Raw genomic sequence first — 17884 nt, forward strand, 5'->3', positions numbered from 1 at the left:
CAGTGGAACCAGGATTTGGAATCCACATAGGTCTGGATCTAAACCCCATGCCTTTTAGCCCCTCAGGTACCACTTTCCAAAATGCCGGCTTCATTCTCATCCTGTATGTCTCAGCTTAAATGTCACCTTCCTCAAGCGGCCTTCCATGACCACTGCATTTGACCACTCAGTGGAAGTCACCACTGAGCTTCTTCTTTTTTATTAAAGACTTTATTTATTTATTTATTTATTTATTTATTTATTTATTTGAGAGAGTGAGAGACAGAGAAAGAGGGGGGAGGTGAGAGGAAGAGGAAGAGGGACAAGCAGACTCTGCACTGAGTGAGCAGGGCTCCATCTCACCACCCCGAGATCATGACCTGAGCTGAAATCAAAGAGTTGGTGGCTCAACTGACTGAGCCACCCAGGTGCCCTCTGAGATTCTTCTTCATAGTGCCCTGTGCTTTTCCCTTGTGACGAGTATTTGTTTGCTTATTTATTTAACGTCTGTCCCACCCGTTGGATTCTAAGCTCTGCGAGGCAGCCAGTTTCCATATCTGTCCTGTTCACCACTCTCCTCCCGTGCCTGGCACAGTCGCCTGCAACATGCTAGGTCCCAAAGGAATGTTTGCTAAATGAAAAAGTGGCAAAGGAAAGGAACAAACGTTTATTATGAGCTTGCCCAATGCAATTATGGATGATCTCATTTTCTCTTCACAACAATCTTAGGAGGTACATGTTATTGTCCCATTTCACTGATGAGGAACCTGAGGTCAGAGAGGGAGTGTGACTTTCCCAAAGTCATGCAGCTTAGAGCCAGGGTTCCAACGCAGGTCTCCCTGATGTCACAGCTGTGCTTTTTCCAGGGTGCCCCTCTGTGCCCTGCTCAGGTGCTCACAATGGGCAAAGAGGAGGAGGGACTGACCAGCGGAACTCGCATGAATCATTCCTGGACAAACAGAAACTTCAGGGAGCAAATAGTGTCTGCTTTGGCCACTCCCCTGGGACCAGCCACTCCCAGACCCTCTTGGGCACACACCCTGCCAGCCCAGCCAGGAAACCATTCTCTTCCCTGTTTGCCCTCCTGTTTTCAGCCTGGCCCTATCTGGTCTGTAAGTCTCTGCAAACACCCTGTACTTTGCCTTTCTCTGTAGAGCTGCCCGTGGCTAATCATCTGCTTGCCAAATTCCGAGGGCGGGTCCTGGACACCAAGTGTGTGGTGTGTCCCTGAGATCCGCATACGGGTCACTAGCTGGTGCAAACAAAGCAAGGGGCTCTCCTGCTGAGTCTGCAGGACCACACAGCAGCCGAGCCTGGGGGGAGGATCTTTTCCTTCCTTCTTCCTTTGCTCCCAGACCCTGCCCAGTTCCCTCTTTACAATCATTGCCACCCAAATGGGGCGGGGGGGGGGCGGAGCTTCTGAGATGCAGAGTCATGTTTTTTTTGTTGTTGTCTTGAGCTGGAAATCGTTACACAGGTGTGTTTACTTTTTGTGAAAATTACTTGGGTGCATTCCTCTGTGGACAAATTATACGTCAATAAAAAGTTTATTTAAAAAAAAATCATTGCTACCCACTCCTGCCCCAGGGTTCCCCAATACTCCCTCAATATTCCCTCAAGCCCATCCAGAGACCCTTCTCATCTAAGAGTTTCTGACAGAAGCCTGCCCAGCAGAGACAGGGTAACACGAAGGAAGCAATATGGGCAGTGGCCCAAGTCCTGGGACCTCCTGGGACCTCCTGAGTCCTTGGGTCCCTGCTCCTCGTGGGCAGCCCCCACAACCCCGCCCTGACATCTGGTGAAGCCCTGAAGGCTTCCCTCTGGTACAGGCTGAGTGAGAGCTTGGGTACCCTCCCTACTCCTCCCCGGATCGCTTTTCTAGGGCATGCTAGCAGCCTCTAGCTCAGATACCACATGGGAGCTAGCGTACTGCCGCCTACTGTCACTGAGAAGAGCAGCTCCCATGCCTTGTACTCAGGACCTCTGCCCTTAGGTTCTTGGAGAGGAATGATCTGCGTCCCATCCAGCTCCCCATTCACTGGCTGCCTGCCCTAGTGTGTGGGCCCCCTGCTTCTCACACAGCCCCAGCACACCTTAACCCAGAGGAAGGGGGCTGCTGTGCACACCTAGTAGGTGGTGGGAACAGAACTGCAGCTTAACCCAGCAGGAGTGTCAGACTGCGCTTCTGGTGACAAGCTCCAGCTCCTTGAACAACCAGGGAACTTCTTAGAAGGCTGTCAATGTCCTCTGAGTTGGGGCAGAGGTCATGCCGCCCCCATTACACACATCCACTAATAAGATTTGAAGCATACCATTTTAAAGATTGGTTTGAACATGAATGCCCTTTTTTTTCCATCTAGGATCGTGAGGCTATCCCCCATAGCATGAAGGGCTCTGCAGAACCCCTTCTGTAACAGCCACACGGTTTGTGCTGTATGTATGTATCAGAAATCTATCAGGCCACATTTCATTTCTTCCTTCTTTCTTTTTTCTCCTTTACTATAAATAGCACTGCAAGAAGCATCCTTTACATGTAAGGCACTGTGCAAGGAATATGCACTTTTTTGAGGATCTTACTCCTCATTGCCAAATGACGAGGAAGGCTGTGCCCACCATCCAGGCGCACACGGTGTGGTTGCCTCAGAATGTGTTTTTGCCCCAAGGTCAGAGTCGACCCCGCAGACCCCGCAGACCCCGCAGCGGGCTACAAGAGCTGGACACAGGAGCTGGTTCGCAGGCAGGGCCTGCCTGACACTCAGCCAGCTCACCTCCATCGCCCGTGGCTTCCTGGGATCGGGAGCATCGATTTTTTTCTGTACTGGTCAGACACACCAGCGAAGCCATTCACCCCGCCTCCACCTCCTGCTCCATGTTCTCTTTTCTTTCTCCTGCCTCCTCCTTCTCCTCCCTTTCTCTTCCTTTTCTGTCTCTCCTTCCTTTTGTTTTCTCCTTCTCCCTCCACGTCTCCACTCTGTGTCTCCCCTTTGACTTGGGGCTTTTTTCTCTCTGCCTCTTTTCTCTCTGCTTCCTCTGTGACTCTACTCTTTTCCCTCACCTTTGCATCGTCCTCCTGGAACTCAGCCTTGTCTCTCTTGTCTCTTTTCTCCTTCCCCTCGGTGGCTCTCTGTCCTCCACCCACCACTCCTGCCGTGTGAGTCATAATTTCCCCCGGGAGATAAGGCAGCCTTTTCCCTGATAGGCCTTGATCTGAAGGAGCAGTGAGTTTGCCTCCTACAAAGGGCAAAGCTAACCGATCTCAGAATGGGGAGCTGCCTGGTAAACCAGCATGACTCAGGGCTTCCAGGTTGGGAGAATCACCGTCCATCAATCAAGCTGCCCTTAGAGGCTTTGTCATCCGGGGGGCCAGCATGCTGTGCGTGATGACTCACCAGGACAGCCTTGGCATGGTGGCAGCCATGCCAAGGGGGTGGGGAGGGGCACTGGAGTTTATGATGTTGCCCCTGGGAGGACACCCCCTCTCTGTGGGCAGGTCCAGGGCTGGATGCTGGGGACCCAGGAATGCAGCAGATTCAGGCCCCACAACCATGTTTGTCATTGTGTGGCCTCACATCACAATCGTCAGGTAGGATGTTTATAACAATTCAGGTTGCTGTGCCCTAATTCATCTTTATTAAACCAGAATATCTGGGGATGGGAATCAGGAACCTTCACATCAAAGATAATTTTGATGCAAAGGCTGGCAAGTATCTGTTAGACTTCTTTTTTTAAAAAAAAAAGATTTTATTTATTTATTTGACAGAGAGAGAGAGAGAACAAGTAGGCAGAGAGGCAGGCAGAGGGAGAGGGAGAAGCAGGCTCCCCGCTGAGCAGGGAGCCCGATGTGGGGCTCGATCCCAGGACCCTGGGATCATGACCCGAGTCGAAGGCAGTGGCCCAACTGACTGAGCCACCCAGGTGCCCCAGTATCTGTTAGTCTTCTAGATGCACACACCCTCTGTTCTAGTAGCCCACTCCTGGGACTTTCTTCTAACAAAATATTCCCACATGTATTATGCATGGGGATTTTTTTTTTTTTTGCAGTATTGTTTGTATTATCAAAAAATTGAGAACACCTTGAATGTAATGTCCATTAGTAGAGAATGGTTAAATAAATGATGATGTCTCCTACTGTGGAATAATATTCAGCCATTAGAAAAGAATGCAGCATTCATAGAGACAGAAAGGTGATTAGAGGTTACCAGGGTTTGTGGGGTAGGGATTAAGGAGTTATTGCTTAATGGGTACAGAGGTCCTGTTTGGGGTGTTGAAAAATTTTGGAGGTTGGCGATGGTTGCACAATAATGTGAATGTAATTAATGTTACTAAATTGTATACTTAAACATGGTTGAAATGGCAAATTTTATGTTTTATATATATAAATATATATACACAATAAAAAGAAAAGAGAATAAGGTAGAATCACATGCACTAACATGGAAAGATACCCAAGATAGATTGTTCAGTGAAAATGGAAATTGTGGACCAAGAAGTATAGTAAGAATTATTAAATTCTGTGTATGTGTGTGTGTGTGTGTGCGTGCACGTGCATGCCAGGAAAAGACAATAAGGAATCACACCACCCTCTTAAAAGTGGTTGTCACTGGAGGTTAGGATTGACAGGACAGGCAGGAAAAGGGAGACTCTTTGTCCTTTCTATGATATCAAAAAGCGGGGTGCCTGGATGGCTCAGGCGGTTAAGCAGCTGCCTTGGGTTTAGGTCATGATCCCAGCGTCCTGGAATCGAGCCCCGCGTCGGACTCCCTGCTCAGCGGGGAGCCTGCTTCTCCCTCTCCCTCTGCCTGCCGCTCTGCCTACTTGTGCCCTCTATCTCTCTGTCAAATAAATCAATAAAATCTTTAAAAAAGAAAAAAAAGAAGTGCTGGGATTATGGGTAATTTTGGATTTTGGGGGGTATTTTTCATACAAAAAATGGGGGCACCTGGGTGGCTCAGTCGGTTAAGTGGCTGCCTTCTGCTCAGGTCGTGATCCCGGGGTCCTGGGATCAAGTCCCGCTTTGGGCTCCCTGCTCGGCGGGGAGCCTGCTTCTCCCTCTGCCTGCCGCTCCCCCTCCTTGTATTCTCTCTGTCAAATAAATAAAATCTTTAAAAAAAAAATGTAAACACACTCAACAAAACAAATACCATCCTTGTCCTCAAAGAGCTCAGAATCGAGTGAGATTGAGATAATTCCAACAAAACACCATTTGTGACAAGACCTGCAGAAACACGGTGGAGGGGGCACAGTCAGGGAAGTCTTCCTGGAGGAGGCAACATTTTGGCTCTGGCCTTCAAAAACCACAAGGAGTCAGCTAAGTGGAGAAGCGGAGCTAGAACTCTTCTGGGGAAAGGAAAGACAAAGGTTAGAGAGAAAGCATGAGGTTAGGGAAGTGTCTGTGACGCCCAGGAGCTGAAATGCGGCATGCCTTGAGGGGAGCAGCGGGAGAGTGAAGGTTTTCTGCGCGGGGTGGGTGGGGGGGTGACAATCGATTGATCCGAATTTGTGTTTTGGGTAGATCCTCTGATGAGGTCTTTTCTGGGCTGAGGTTAGAGACCCTGCTCTGTGGCAAAGTCTGGAAATTTGTAAGGTGTAAACAAAGTCTTTCCCAGTCACCTCAGAATTTCAGCTGAGGCCCCAAAGGCTGAAACATTGGGAGAGTTGCTGACCCTGAACAGAGAGGCTGGACCACCTGTGCAGTACCCCGAAGGAGGGAGGGCAGGGCGAAGACCGCCGCCTCACCTACTCCTGGCCACAGGGAGTAAGCTAAATCCCCCAGGAACGCGGGAGGACACTCTCCTTGGAGAGTTGTCGGAGCTCTAAGCTCTGCCTGGCCTCCAACCCACTCTTCACCAGGGACTGGAAGAAGCTGTCCTCCCCTCACCTCAAACCAGGAGAGGCTTCAGGAGAACTATTTTGGGAGTCTTGGCAAGGGAGGTTCTGGGGTCTGGAATCTGGTGGCAGCTGGCAAATGGAGGGGCTCCTGGCAAGGGGCTGTTTCCTGTGCAGCACGTGCAGACCCCACAGAAAGGAGCAGAATGTAGGCCTTCTGGAAAAGGACCCCGCAGAAGAGGGCTTCCATTTAGGGGTGAGGGGACCCCAGCAGAAAGAGGCTGGAGGTGTAAGGAGGAATGCTGAAGCAGAGGGGTTGTAGGCAGCCCGCAGGAGGAGGCACCTCCCTCTTTAGGGGTACTGCACTGGACAGTGCGCTGCGTCTCCAAGGAGCCCATCAAAGTGCCCCTAAGAGAAGGTGTCCGCATAAGGACCCTGCCACGCCCAAGTGACCTCCGAGGCTGTGACTTCTCCTCCCCCGCCGCCCCGGCCAACCAGAAGTTGCCCCGGGGAGGGGCGGGAGCAGCAGCGGCAGCGCCAGGCCGCCCAGCCTCCTCCCCAGCCCGCAGGTGTCCCAGCCCGAGGTTTGCTGTAACGCAGGCCTGCACTTAAGTAATCACCCATCAAGAAACGGGAAACTCAGAAAAGCTAGGGGACTTGCCGAGATTTCATCCGGGAACAGTGAAGCATGAGTCCACAGAATCCGTTCGAAAGGGCAATGGTAGGGAAAAAAGAAATCGCCTTTGTGCTTTCACCTGCTGAGTCAAGCCCCTTTAATAAATAGCTACAAAACATTAAAGACGCGTATCTTGTGAGTGGGGGTCCTGGAACGATGATAAGATTTTCCTCCCACTCTCTCCCCTATCGGCCAACCCTTTTCTATTAAAACGAGGCGGACCATTACCGCCTGGAAACTCGTGTGTTTCCGCTGGCGACGAGTCTCGGCTCGCTGGCTGGGGTTCAGGATCCCCGTCGCTCCAGGCTGCGGAGCTGAGGTCCTCGCCGGCCCCGCAGCGCCCCCTGCTGGCGGGAACCGCAGAGGCCGGCGCCCCGCCCAGCCTTCCCCGAGCCCGCAGTCTTCGCGGCGAGGCACCCCTTGGTGCGCGGAGCGGGCAGACGAAGGGTGTACCCTTGCAGCCAGGACGGGGGCCGCCTATCTGATAGGGGAGGGAGCCGATCTGGTCGGAAAGGTCAGCGGCGGGGGTGAGCCCGGGCAAAAGGAGGTGAGGTAGGAAGAGGGGAAGCAAGGCTTTGGAAGTTACTGCGGAGTTCAGGAGGGTGCGGGCATATTGAGGCGTCATCAGTATTTTTGCTCTTTTGTGTGTCTGGGCTTTTTGCTCAAGTTGGTACCTCTGCCTGGAAAACATTTCCCACTTTTCCTTTTTTTTTTTTTTTTAAAGAACTTAATGTATTCAAATATATTGAGAATGAATATGAAAATATTCATGTACCCATTACTCAGCTTGAGAAATAAGACCTAATAAAGTACCCTTTCACCACCACCCCGTGGCTCCTTAAATTCATGTTTTCATTCCCATGTAAATTTTTATTTACTGTTTATGTATTCATAAATATAGATGCAGGAAATCAGAAAAATTTTAATAGATATATCCTTTCTTTTATATATACTGTATAGAATATATGCTATATATGTATACTTTCAAATATACTATAGTATTGTATAGTATATATATAGTATATAGTGCATGTACTGTGTATATAGTGAATATGTATATATGAATATATGTACAGAGAGAGGGAGAAACGTTCCCCCCCTTACCACCCTGCCTTTAAGATTGTTCTCGTCTTTGTCTGACTTGCTAACTCCACAAAGTTGTTACCCTTCAGGAAGCTGGAAGATGGTCAAGAGGATGCAGCTGTAGCCCCTCTCATCCTACTTCAGCCAAATCAGTTTCTTCTCAACCTATTTTATTCATTGGGCTTCTGTACAAAGTTTCATTTAAAGAACTAGCATGGTAGGTTAAAATAAAATGGAAAGGGTTGAGGAGTGTGGTAGGCGCAATGTCCTAATCCTGGCATCTGTGATTATGTTAGATTGCATGGCAAAGGGGAATGAAGGGTACAGATGGAATTAAGATTGCTAATCAGTGGACCTTGAGATAAGATTATCCTGGATTACCCAGGTGGGCCTAACAAAAGAATAACAGTTCTCGTAACTACAAGAGAAAGACCAGAAAGGTGGCAATATGAGAAGGCTTTTGCTGGCTTTGAAACTGGAGGAAGGGGCCACCAACCGAGAAATGCAGGCAGCGCTCTGGCCTGGGTCCCAGTCTAGGGGCCAGCCCTGTGGGCAGAGTGAGAGGTCCCCCCAGCAAGGGTGTCTCCTGGAGCTCCTCTGTCAGCGACTGGCCATCTTGGAAGGAGGCAGCTGAGCCAAGGCCCCATCACCACTGAGCTCTCTGGAGTCCAGGTGCTGGTGTTGACAGCCTGCCCCCGAGGGTTTCCCCTGAGGGGGAGCTCAGTAAAAGTGGGTCAAGTGAACAAAATGGAAGAAACAGTGAAGAAATACCTGGGAAGCACACCCAGGTAGACAGATCCCCATAGTTTTTATTCATGCATCCTTTCAGTCAATAAACTAAGGAAACTTTCTTGAGCGCTTGTGGTCCTGGAGTCACAAGGAAGAATTAGACCAGTTTCTTGCCCACAGGGGGTCCCAAGTAGAAGAGAGACAGACATGTTTTCTGTATAAGTGACTAATCTTGTCTGGTCACAGAATATTTTTTTTAAAAGCTTTTATTTATTTATTTGACAGAGAGACAAAGCAAGAGAAGGAACACAAGCAGGGGAAGTGGGAGAGGGAGAAGCAGGCTTCCTGCAGAGCAGGGAGCCCGATGCGGGGCTCAATCCCAGGACCCTGGGATCATGACCTGAGCCGAAGGCAGACGCTTAAGGACTGAGCCACCCAGGCGCCCCTGGTCACAGAATTTTTAAATATCATAGCCCTATTGTAAGTGATACATATAGCAGTGAAGTCCTTCCAGGGGAGTGAATAAAACACGATTAGAAATATAAATTGAAGGGGCGCCTGGGTGGCTCAGTCGGTTAAGCATCTGCCTTCAGCTCAGGTCGTGATCTCAGGGTCCCAGGATCGAGCCCCACGTTGGGCTCCCCACTCAGCAGGGAGTCTGCTTCTCCCTTTCCCTCTGCCTCTCCCCCTGCTTGTGCTCTCTCTCTCTCAAATGAAGAAATAAAATCTTTAAAAAAAAGAAAAGAAAAGAAGTATAAATTGGAGCCTCAGTTTTTTTGTCAATAAAATAGAGGTAGGGTTGCATGATCCCTATAATACACCCAACTCTGCTAGTCTGGACCTTTGACCCATCCTCAAGGGAGCCCTTCTGCCTCTGTCTCTCACTCAGTGAGCCCAGAAGCCCTTAGGCTGACCCCAACCTAGTTGCATCCGTGGGAGGAAGGACTGGGCCTTCCCAGAACTGAGGGAGGGGAGTGACAGGGAGGAAGTTGGGAGTGGAGGCTGGATGGAAAGACCTGCCAGTCTCCTGGGTCTCCTCTGGTCAGCAAACAGTTTGTGGTGGATTCCCCAAACTGCAGAGATGCCTGTATTCTCAAGTAACAGAAAAGGCCCGGGCCTCTTAGGGTGACCTGAGGACTCCAGAGAAGGGACCCTGCCGCTCCCTCAAATAGCTCTCTCTTAGCTGGTCAATGGACTCTTGATGCCTCAAAATCCTCCATTCAGGAGACAGTGGGGTTTTGGGGTTTTTTTTTGTTTTTTTTGTTTTTGTTTTTTGTTTTTAGCTTGAAAGAATCTCTACTTAGTCCAACTCCTCAATTTTGCAGTTGGTAAACTGAGGCCCAGAGAGGTAGAGTGACTTGTTTAAGGTTACCCAGGGAGGTAGTTGAGCCTTTAAGGAGAATATTTTATGATCAGTAGTACTGGTTGTTCCCTCTCCCTGGGAGATAGATCCTCCAGAAACTGAGAGCATTCAGGCCTCAGCACAGGTATTTCTTCTCCCCTGGGGTAATAACTATGTTTGGAGTGAATGCTTGACTCCCTGGCCACAGACATACCCTGGGGATCTTGTTGAAATGCAGTTTCCAGGGGCGCCTGGGTGGCTCCGTTGGTTAAGCATCTGCCTTCGGCTCAGGTCATGATCCCAGGGTCCTGGGATCGACTCCAGCATCGGGCTCCTTGCTCCGCGGGAAGCCTGCTTCTCCCTCTGCCTGCCGCCCCCCCTGCTTGTGCTCTGTCTCTGGCTCTCTCTCTGGCAAATGAATACATAAAATCTTTTAAAAAAAAGAAAGAAAGAAAGAAATGCAGTTTCCGATTCAGTAGGTCCTGGGCAGGCCCTGAGAATCTGCGTTCCTGATGAGCTCTCTGGTGATTAGATGCTGCTGATCTGCAAACCACACCTGTAGTAAGTAGCAAGGCTCTAGCTATTTTATTTTATTTTACTTTGTTTCTAGTACATGTCACAATGTGATAGTATCATATTTATCTGTGCATATGTTCACTGTGGCTTTCTCCCTACTAGATACAAACTGCCTGAGTGAGGTGCCTTGTCTGCTTCGTGCCTTGTTCTATCTCCAGGCCCAGCACAGTGCAGACACAGGAAGCCCTCAATATTTGAGGTCCCCTGGGTGACAAAGGGGCCAAGTTCTGGAGGGCAGGGACCAAGATGTCCTATTTCCTCCTGCCTCCCTGTGGCATAGCGGGGAGTAGGAATGCATCAAAGGGGTTCAGTATCTGGGGGTGGGGGTAGAACAGCTCTTGACTCTTGCCCCCTTGTGTTTCTCAATAGGTCAGGACTGAAGTAACAGTGCGAAGAAAAACAGCCTGAGGCCCGCAGATAGCAGATGGTGCATATGTATAAAAGTCATTTTTAAAATTAGGAAACTTGTCGCAACCTCAGTCTGAGTTCATTCTCTGGCTGCCTGGACCCAGGCCCAGCCAGGGTTGCCTGGACCCTGGCAGTTCCCAAGCACTACTTGGTCATCTTACCCTTTGTACAACAGTCACATGGTGTTCCTGACCTGACCCTTGGGGGCCTTGACCCCAGTGCATCTGGGGCCCAGATCAGTTTATCCAACTTGGGGAATTCAGATCCCCTGAGGGTGAGACCACTGGCAGCTTTGTGGAGGTCATTCCAGGAAGTGCCTCGCTCAACCTCAGTTTCCCCACCTAAGAGCAGGGAAGCAAGGGAGGGGGAGAGAGGGAAGCCTGGGGAAACCCAGTAACGCTTGAGGTCTAGTCTAGCTTCTGCTACCTTTCCCACTCCCCGGTGGCCAGGACTTCCTTACTAGCAGTGGCCCAGCTGGACCAGATCATCTCCCAACTCTGGGATGTAGTGTCTGGAGAGCAAGGACCCCTGAGTCCAGTGGACCTTGCTGAAGCAGAGCCACCTGTCCTGCCCCACCACACCCCCTGAAAATAAAGACCCCATGTTCCTTCTTTCCTGCCTTCCTCCATTCCCCTACCCACTCCTAGAACTTCTCTGAGTTCGGCCTATCCCCTCAGATCCCGTCTCTCTGTCCACGAATCCGAGACGCTGGGCAACCACTAATTCAGCAACATTTCATCCGGGGCCTTCCATCTGCCTGGTAGACCTGAAGGCAGTCTCTGTTTGTAGCCTGCTGGCCGGACAACGCCGGCCCCCATCCTCTCCCTCTTCCCCAGGACTCCTGTATGCTCTGCACTTGTTCACTCACATGGCTCCTTTGTTCTCCCAATTACCAATTTGCTCATTTTCTCCAGTTTTCACGAACGCCCACCCATCCACTCACTCACTCACTCACTCACTCACGTCCGTCACACTCACTCGTGGAATCCATCTGGGAATGGACTGGCCCGAGATGGGGTTAGGACATAAATGCAGAGGCAGAATGACACAGAAGGCACGGCAACCGTGTGCTCAGGTGGAGGCCCCCAAAGTCTGAGCTCGAGGGGCCCTCACAAAGATCAGCCCCCTCGTTGAACAGATGGGGTGCCTCGGTTGGCCCCGGGCCACTGGGTCAAAGATGAATAAGTTGCCACTTGCAGGGCACTTCTGGCCTGCCCACCATGCCAGGATCAGCTCTCCCAGCCCTGTCCACATCACGCTTTCCAGTCCTGAGCCAGAGACTGGGGGCTGGGTTCAAAAGGCAGGGTCATGCCCTCAGAGACCTGGACATGGATTCAGAAGGAGTTATACAACAGGGCTGACAGGGCCTTCCCTTCAGAGAGCTCCCAACCCTTCCCTTTACAGCCATGGACACCGGAGCCCAGGGAGCCTACTTGCAAGAGGGCCTGGCGGCAGCCCCAAACCCAAACCACAGGGTCCACCCTCGTGGCCTTTGGCTGTACTCACTGCTCAGCCATCCTGGATGTCTGAATACAAAGGAAGCCCCACTTTCCTGAGGAGAAAACATTTTAAGAATATTTTTCCTGGGCACCTGGGTGGCTCAGTTGGTTAAGCAACTGCCTTCGGCTCAGGTCATGATCCTGGAGTCCCAGGATTGAGCCCCACATCGGGCTCTCTGCTCAGTGGGGAGCCTGCTTCTCCCTCTCCCTCTGCCTGTGTCTCCCCCTGCTCATGCTCTCTCTCTCTCAAATAAATACAATCTTTTTTTTTTTTTTTAAAGAATATTTTTCCTGGGATGCCTGGGTGGCTCAATTGGTTAAGCTTCTGACTCTTGATTTCGGCTCAGGTCAGGATCTCAGGGTCATGGGATCGAGCCCCGAGTGGAGCCCCCTGTTGGGCTCTGCGTTCAGTGCAGAGTCTGCTTGTCTCTCTCCATCTGCTCCTCCCCCCCCACCCTGCTCGCTCTCTCTCTCTCTAAAAAAATAGATAAAATCTTTAAAAAAAAGAATGTTTTCCCCAATAAAGGTCAAGAACAAGCAAAAAATGTTTTAGAGCTGGAAATGAATCAATCAAATCTTTACTTAAGTAAACTGTAAAAATTAAATTGTTTCACTTACTCTATTAATTTCGAAAACTTGCTCTTTTCTACTCATAGTTTAGGAAACAATTTTATGCAAAAGCTTCATCCCGCTGACTGGTGGAGGTAATCCTGGGGTCATGTGTCTTGCTAAGAGTTTTGCTTCCAGTAAAGTACTGGGAGAGCAACCTGGACGATGCAGACTTTCGGGACAGGAGCATGGCACGTCCTTCCTTCCCTGAGGAGTGATTCTGGAAAAGAGGCTCCCGTTAGCACCTGCGTTTGCACGCCACTCCTGGGGGGCCAGGTGTGGCTGCAGCCGCTTGGGCTCCCTCACCTGCCAGAGTCCTCACTACTGCCTCCTGTCGAGCCAGGGACTCTGTTTTTCAAGGCGACTGGACATTTTGACCAAAGACCCTAGAATGTATGGAGAAGTGAATCTAATGGTCATTATTCAGCTCGTATCTATGGAGCATTTGCTGCGCTGGGCCCTGGGACAGGTACAAAATGAACTGAAATGTGTGTAGCAGGTCCCGGAATGGAGGAATAGAAGAGGGCTTGGGAGAGCAGAGTGAAGACAGAAGTGCCAGAAGGCAGTGCACCTTTACTGAGGTCTTGCAATATGCCAGATATCTGATAACATCACGGGTAATCCGCACAATGACCTGTCAGTAGGAGTTACTACTCACCCCAACTCCTCCTTGCCTAAGAACTAACAACGTGTATTCTTAGGCAGATTACTTTACCTCCGTAGGCCTCAATTTCCTCCTGGGTAAATGGGGAACTCCTACCACACATGTCATTGTTGGGAGGATTGAATTCTGTTTTAAGCACTTTTGCTTCGAAAAGTAGGCCCTCAATCAGTGTCATTGTGATTACACCAGAGGAGGAAGCTGAGGCTCAGACAGGATCACTAGTAGACAGGAGCTCAGACTAGGGAGGAGCTAAAGGGAGGTAGAATTCAGTTCAACATAAAGATGAACTTTCTTATAGCTCTGGCCATAGGCATGGGAGGGAGTGGACAAGTGGACGATGGTTAGTCAGGAGGGTGCAGAGGGGGCTCCCACCCTGGGGTGGGGGTGAGGGTGGCTTAGGTGAGAGAAGATCCCCTCCCTGTGCTCTCCTCCTCCTCTCTCCCCACAGCTGGGGCAGAAGGTACCTAGCAGATCTTTCCACCCAGGTGCTATGAGCAGGTGCCTGAACCAGAACTTGACTCTGACATTTGTTGCACAACTGGGAGCCTCTCTTTGGGCCTCAATTTTCCTTGTTATGCCATAAATAAATATAGCCAATGCAGTGTGTGAACTGTGATAATGTGGCTGTGCAAAGGATTGTTGTCTTCCAGGACTGCAGATCAAAGGACTAGGTCAGTGGTGAAGAAACACTGTAACTTGTGCAATTACAGGTTAAAGTGGAGAGAGACCTGCATTCATCTAGGATCAGCCAGGAACCTTGCTTTGTGGTTTAGAAAGCATTTTCATGGGCTTTATCTGCTTTGATCCTCTCAACACCTCAAATTCACAGCTAAGGAAATGGATCCAGTTAACTTGTGTAACTTAGGCAGCCTCGTACATCAGTCTAGAGCACTGACTGGAGGTGGGAGAGAGGTAGGGCTGGGCTGGCATCCCAGGTCTAATGGGGCCACAGGCAAGTCACTCTAACCCAGTGTAGAGCTTGATGTGAAGTTAGGTGTTCAATAAGTGTAGAGCTTGATGTGAAGTTAGGTGTTCAGCCAGCAAACAACCAGAAAACACAGCTGGGAAGTGGCAGGATTCTGGCTCCCATGTCAGTGCTCTTTGTCCCACACTAAGCTGTTTCACGTCAAGACCCTCCTCCCTAGTTCATTTCAAAGTCAGGGCACCCTGGGTTGAAAAAGTGCACCGTGTGTGAGGAGGCTGGCAGTGACGAGGCAGCCCGGTCTCAGAGAACCTGAAAGAATTCATGACTGCCCTGGGGTCAGAGCACCGGCGGCCAACGGGAAACGCTTCCCTCTAACTGGCAGGTCAAGCTGAGGAAGGAGGGGGCGGGCTCTTGCAGAGGCAGTCTCGGAGTGCTGAAATGACAGGGAGCTGGTGGGTCTGTCTTCGGGCAGCTGGATCACCTGATATAGACATGGGTGCCCAAGCCCTGGGATTGGCCTAAAGAAGGGTTGTGTGGCCCCACTGGCTGGGCTTTGGCATGCTGTCAAACTGCTGTCACATCCAGACATAAAAATAGTGTCGAAATAGTGCTGGGACAGTGTGCTGGGCTTAGCAGGCAAGCAGCGGCCACCATGCAGGTGCAAACCAAGCACTACCCCAAGAACTGCCTGCTGACCGTCATGGACCGCTACTCGGCCGTGGTGCGCAACATGGAGCAGGTGGTGATGATCCCCAGCTTCCTGCGGGACATGCAGCTGAATGGGCAGGGGCAGCAGGCTCAGGATGGGGCCCTTGATCTCTATAACTGCTTCACCATGCTCAAGGCCATCCGCGTGGATGTGGACCATGGGCTGCTGCCCCGAGAGGACTGGTGGTACAAGGTGGCAGGTGCCAGAGCTCACGAGGCCGAGCACCAAGCTGCAGAGACAGAGGAGGACAAGGAGGAGAGGGTGTCGGGGCAGCTGGACCTGGAAGCTCAGTTCCATCTGCACTTTTCCAGCCTTCATCACATTCTCACCCACCTTACCCTGAAAGCTGAGGAGGTGACAAGGAAATACCAGGAGATATTGGGACAGGCCATGTAGGCCTCGGACTCTAGGGAAGGTAATGGTGGCGTTGGTGCGGGTCAGAGTCCACTGAGGGACATTCCAGGGGAGATGCAACCCAGTGGGAGCGGGAGAACCTGGGTCTCAGACAGGCACCCTCACTTCCGGGTATTAGGGCCGTGACCTGGGAGGGCTCAAGGCCAGGCCTGTCTTACTGTCTTGACCCAGGCTTGGTAAGTAATGGCCATGAACTGCAGGGTGATAGTAGGAAAGGTGGCCCGTGAATGCATACCTGTGTGCACATGTGTGTGCTTGCACATTCGTGCATTTACCAGTAAGTACGTGAATGCTTGGTCAATAGCCCGGGTTCAAGTTCTGACTCCACCACTAAGGCCTTGGTTTCACCAGTTCACTTCTCTGGGTTTCTGTTTTTTCACTGAAGAGTAACAGTAATGGTAAAAATAACTACTGGCATTTGAATGGTTTTATAGTTTTAAAATCACTTGCATGTCAATTTTCTAATGGAACCATCATTCCCTTTTACAGATGAAAAAACTGGGGGCCTGAGAAGTGAAAGGAGTCCAAGGTTACTCAGGGAACGGCAGAGCCAACATGTGAATGAGCCCTGGGCTAACTCGAATCCAGTCCCCTTTCTCTATGCTAGTGGACTGCCTTAGCACCTTAGGGTTCTGCAGCCTGGCTGCAGGTGGGGATTGGGGATGACAGAGTAGAGAGAAATCCCCCTCTTTGTGGGTCAACTATGCTTCAATTAAAAAACAAACACGGGTGCCTGGGTGGCTCAGTCGGTTAAGTGTCTGCCTTCAGTTAGGGTCATGATCCCAGGGTCTTGGGAGCGAGCCCCACATCTGGGCTCCCTGCTCAGCGGAGAGCCTGCTTCTCCCTCTGCCTCTGCTCTTCCCCCTGCTCGTGCTCTTTCTGTTGGCTCTCTCTCAAACAAACAAACAAATAAATAAATGTTTAAATAAATAAATGTTTAAAACAAAGGAACTAGAACAAAAATCCAACTTGGTGGGACACCTGGGTGGCTCAGTCAGTTAAGCGTCTGCCTTCAGCTCAAGTCATGATCCCGGGATCCTGGCATGGGGCTCCTTGATCAGTGGGGAGCCTGCTTCTCCCTCTGCCTGCCGCTCTCCCTGCTTGTGCTCTCTCTGACAAATAAATAAAATCTTAAAAAAAAGAAAAAATCCAACTTGGTGTCAACTTTTGCAAAAAAAAAAGGAAGAAAGGAGAAAGAGAACAAAAGTGCACTCCTTGACCAGCCCAACTCCTTCAGAGACAAGGGCAGCAGTTCTGCGCCGTGTGTCAGCACACCGGGACCTGGTTTTCATGGAGGCGATCTGGTATAGCAGAAGTTAAAAAAACCTGGGCTCTTGTGCCGGTTCTACCACTGTCCTCTGTGCGCCCCTGGACAACGTATTTCAGCTTTCCGCATTGCCGTTTCCCTGTCCGTAAACCCCTCCTCCCACTACACTGACTTGTTTTTTTAAATTTCTGCTCTCCACAGATCCCTTTAAGTGACAGAAGGCAGACTGTGTGGTGAGGACATGGAACAGCTCACTAGCTCTGAGGCAAACCGGAATGGCCTGGACCTGCAGCTGGAAGCAGAGGCGACTTGGTTCTCTGGGATGCTTCCCCGCCTCCCTCGGAGAGCCAGTTTGTGGACTTGGCACCAGGTCACCTTTAGGATGCTTGTTGCTATTCACGACTCCCCTCACGCCTCTCTCCAGCTGGGGTGGTGGCCCGTGGCTCATGAGGAGCTAGATGTGACCTGCTGTGGTATGGCAGCACGCGGGTTTTCCGCATCTGACCAAATGAAACTCACATCCTTTCTCCCCGAAGTCATTCACCACGTGATCCTGGACGTTATTTAACTCATTGGAGCCTAAAATTCCTCATCTCTAAAATGGGATAGTATTACTGACCTCACAAGATTGTTACGGAAATTAAACAATTTTTTCTCCTACCCTCACCTTGTATTTGGTCTAGCCCTTACTTTTTACCCTCCAGAACAAAGGGATAGCAAAGTCCCTTGGGATGAATGGTTCACACTCTTGTACCTGCCAAGCATGAATGAACAATAGTTCATTTATATTTGTTGGAGTAGCAATAAAAAAAAAATAAAAAAATAAAAACTTGTATTTATCTTTCTTAGCTTCTAATTTCTCAGGCATGATTTGAATAGACATGGAACTCACCTGATTTTGCCCAGAAACCAGTGGCTTATATTCATTCTAATTTGAAATCATGCACAGAAATAATCTTACAGATCTCCCAAAACTAACCTGATTATAAAATCTGAGCTTGGAAACTTTTTGGACAAACATTTGGACTCAAAAAGTCATTAAGAGTAAGTTTATTGCAGGTAGGTGGGGGTTTTTCCTTTTAATGGCACCAAGTGTAGCTGTAGACAGTGTTAGCTGCTGAGCCCACTTTCTCCAGGGTGATCCAGTACAAGCAAAGTCCCCTCTGCAGTATCAGTCT

General features: G+C 50.2%; 1 protein-coding gene and 1 long non-coding RNA gene across 2 annotated transcripts; both read left to right on the forward strand.

The window, feature by feature from the left end:
• Nucleotides 1-6774: 6774 nt before the first annotated feature.
• Nucleotides 6775-10741, forward strand: LOC118549125 (uncharacterized). The gene is made up of 4 exons (XR_013442687.1): nucleotides 6775-6995; nucleotides 7654-7781; nucleotides 10112-10196; nucleotides 10581-10741. It is a non-coding gene; the product is annotated as an uncharacterized LOC118549125 (long non-coding RNA).
• Nucleotides 10742-14882: 4141 nt separating this feature from the next.
• Nucleotides 14883-17535, forward strand: THRSP (thyroid hormone responsive). Its single transcript, XM_036113306.2, has 2 exons — nucleotides 14883-15440; nucleotides 16908-17535. Exon 1 carries the CDS (start codon nucleotides 14969-14971, stop codon nucleotides 15419-15421), a length of 453 nt encoding a protein of 150 aa, XP_035969199.1. The 5' UTR covers nucleotides 14883-14968; the 3' UTR covers nucleotides 15422-15440; nucleotides 16908-17535.
• The last annotated feature ends 349 nt before the right edge of the window (nucleotides 17536-17884 follow it).

Source organism: Halichoerus grypus, chromosome 11 (assembly GCF_964656455.1).
Source record: "Halichoerus grypus chromosome 11, mHalGry1.hap1.1, whole genome shotgun sequence".
NCBI classification, from domain to species: domain Eukaryota; kingdom Metazoa; phylum Chordata; class Mammalia; order Carnivora; family Phocidae; genus Halichoerus; species Halichoerus grypus.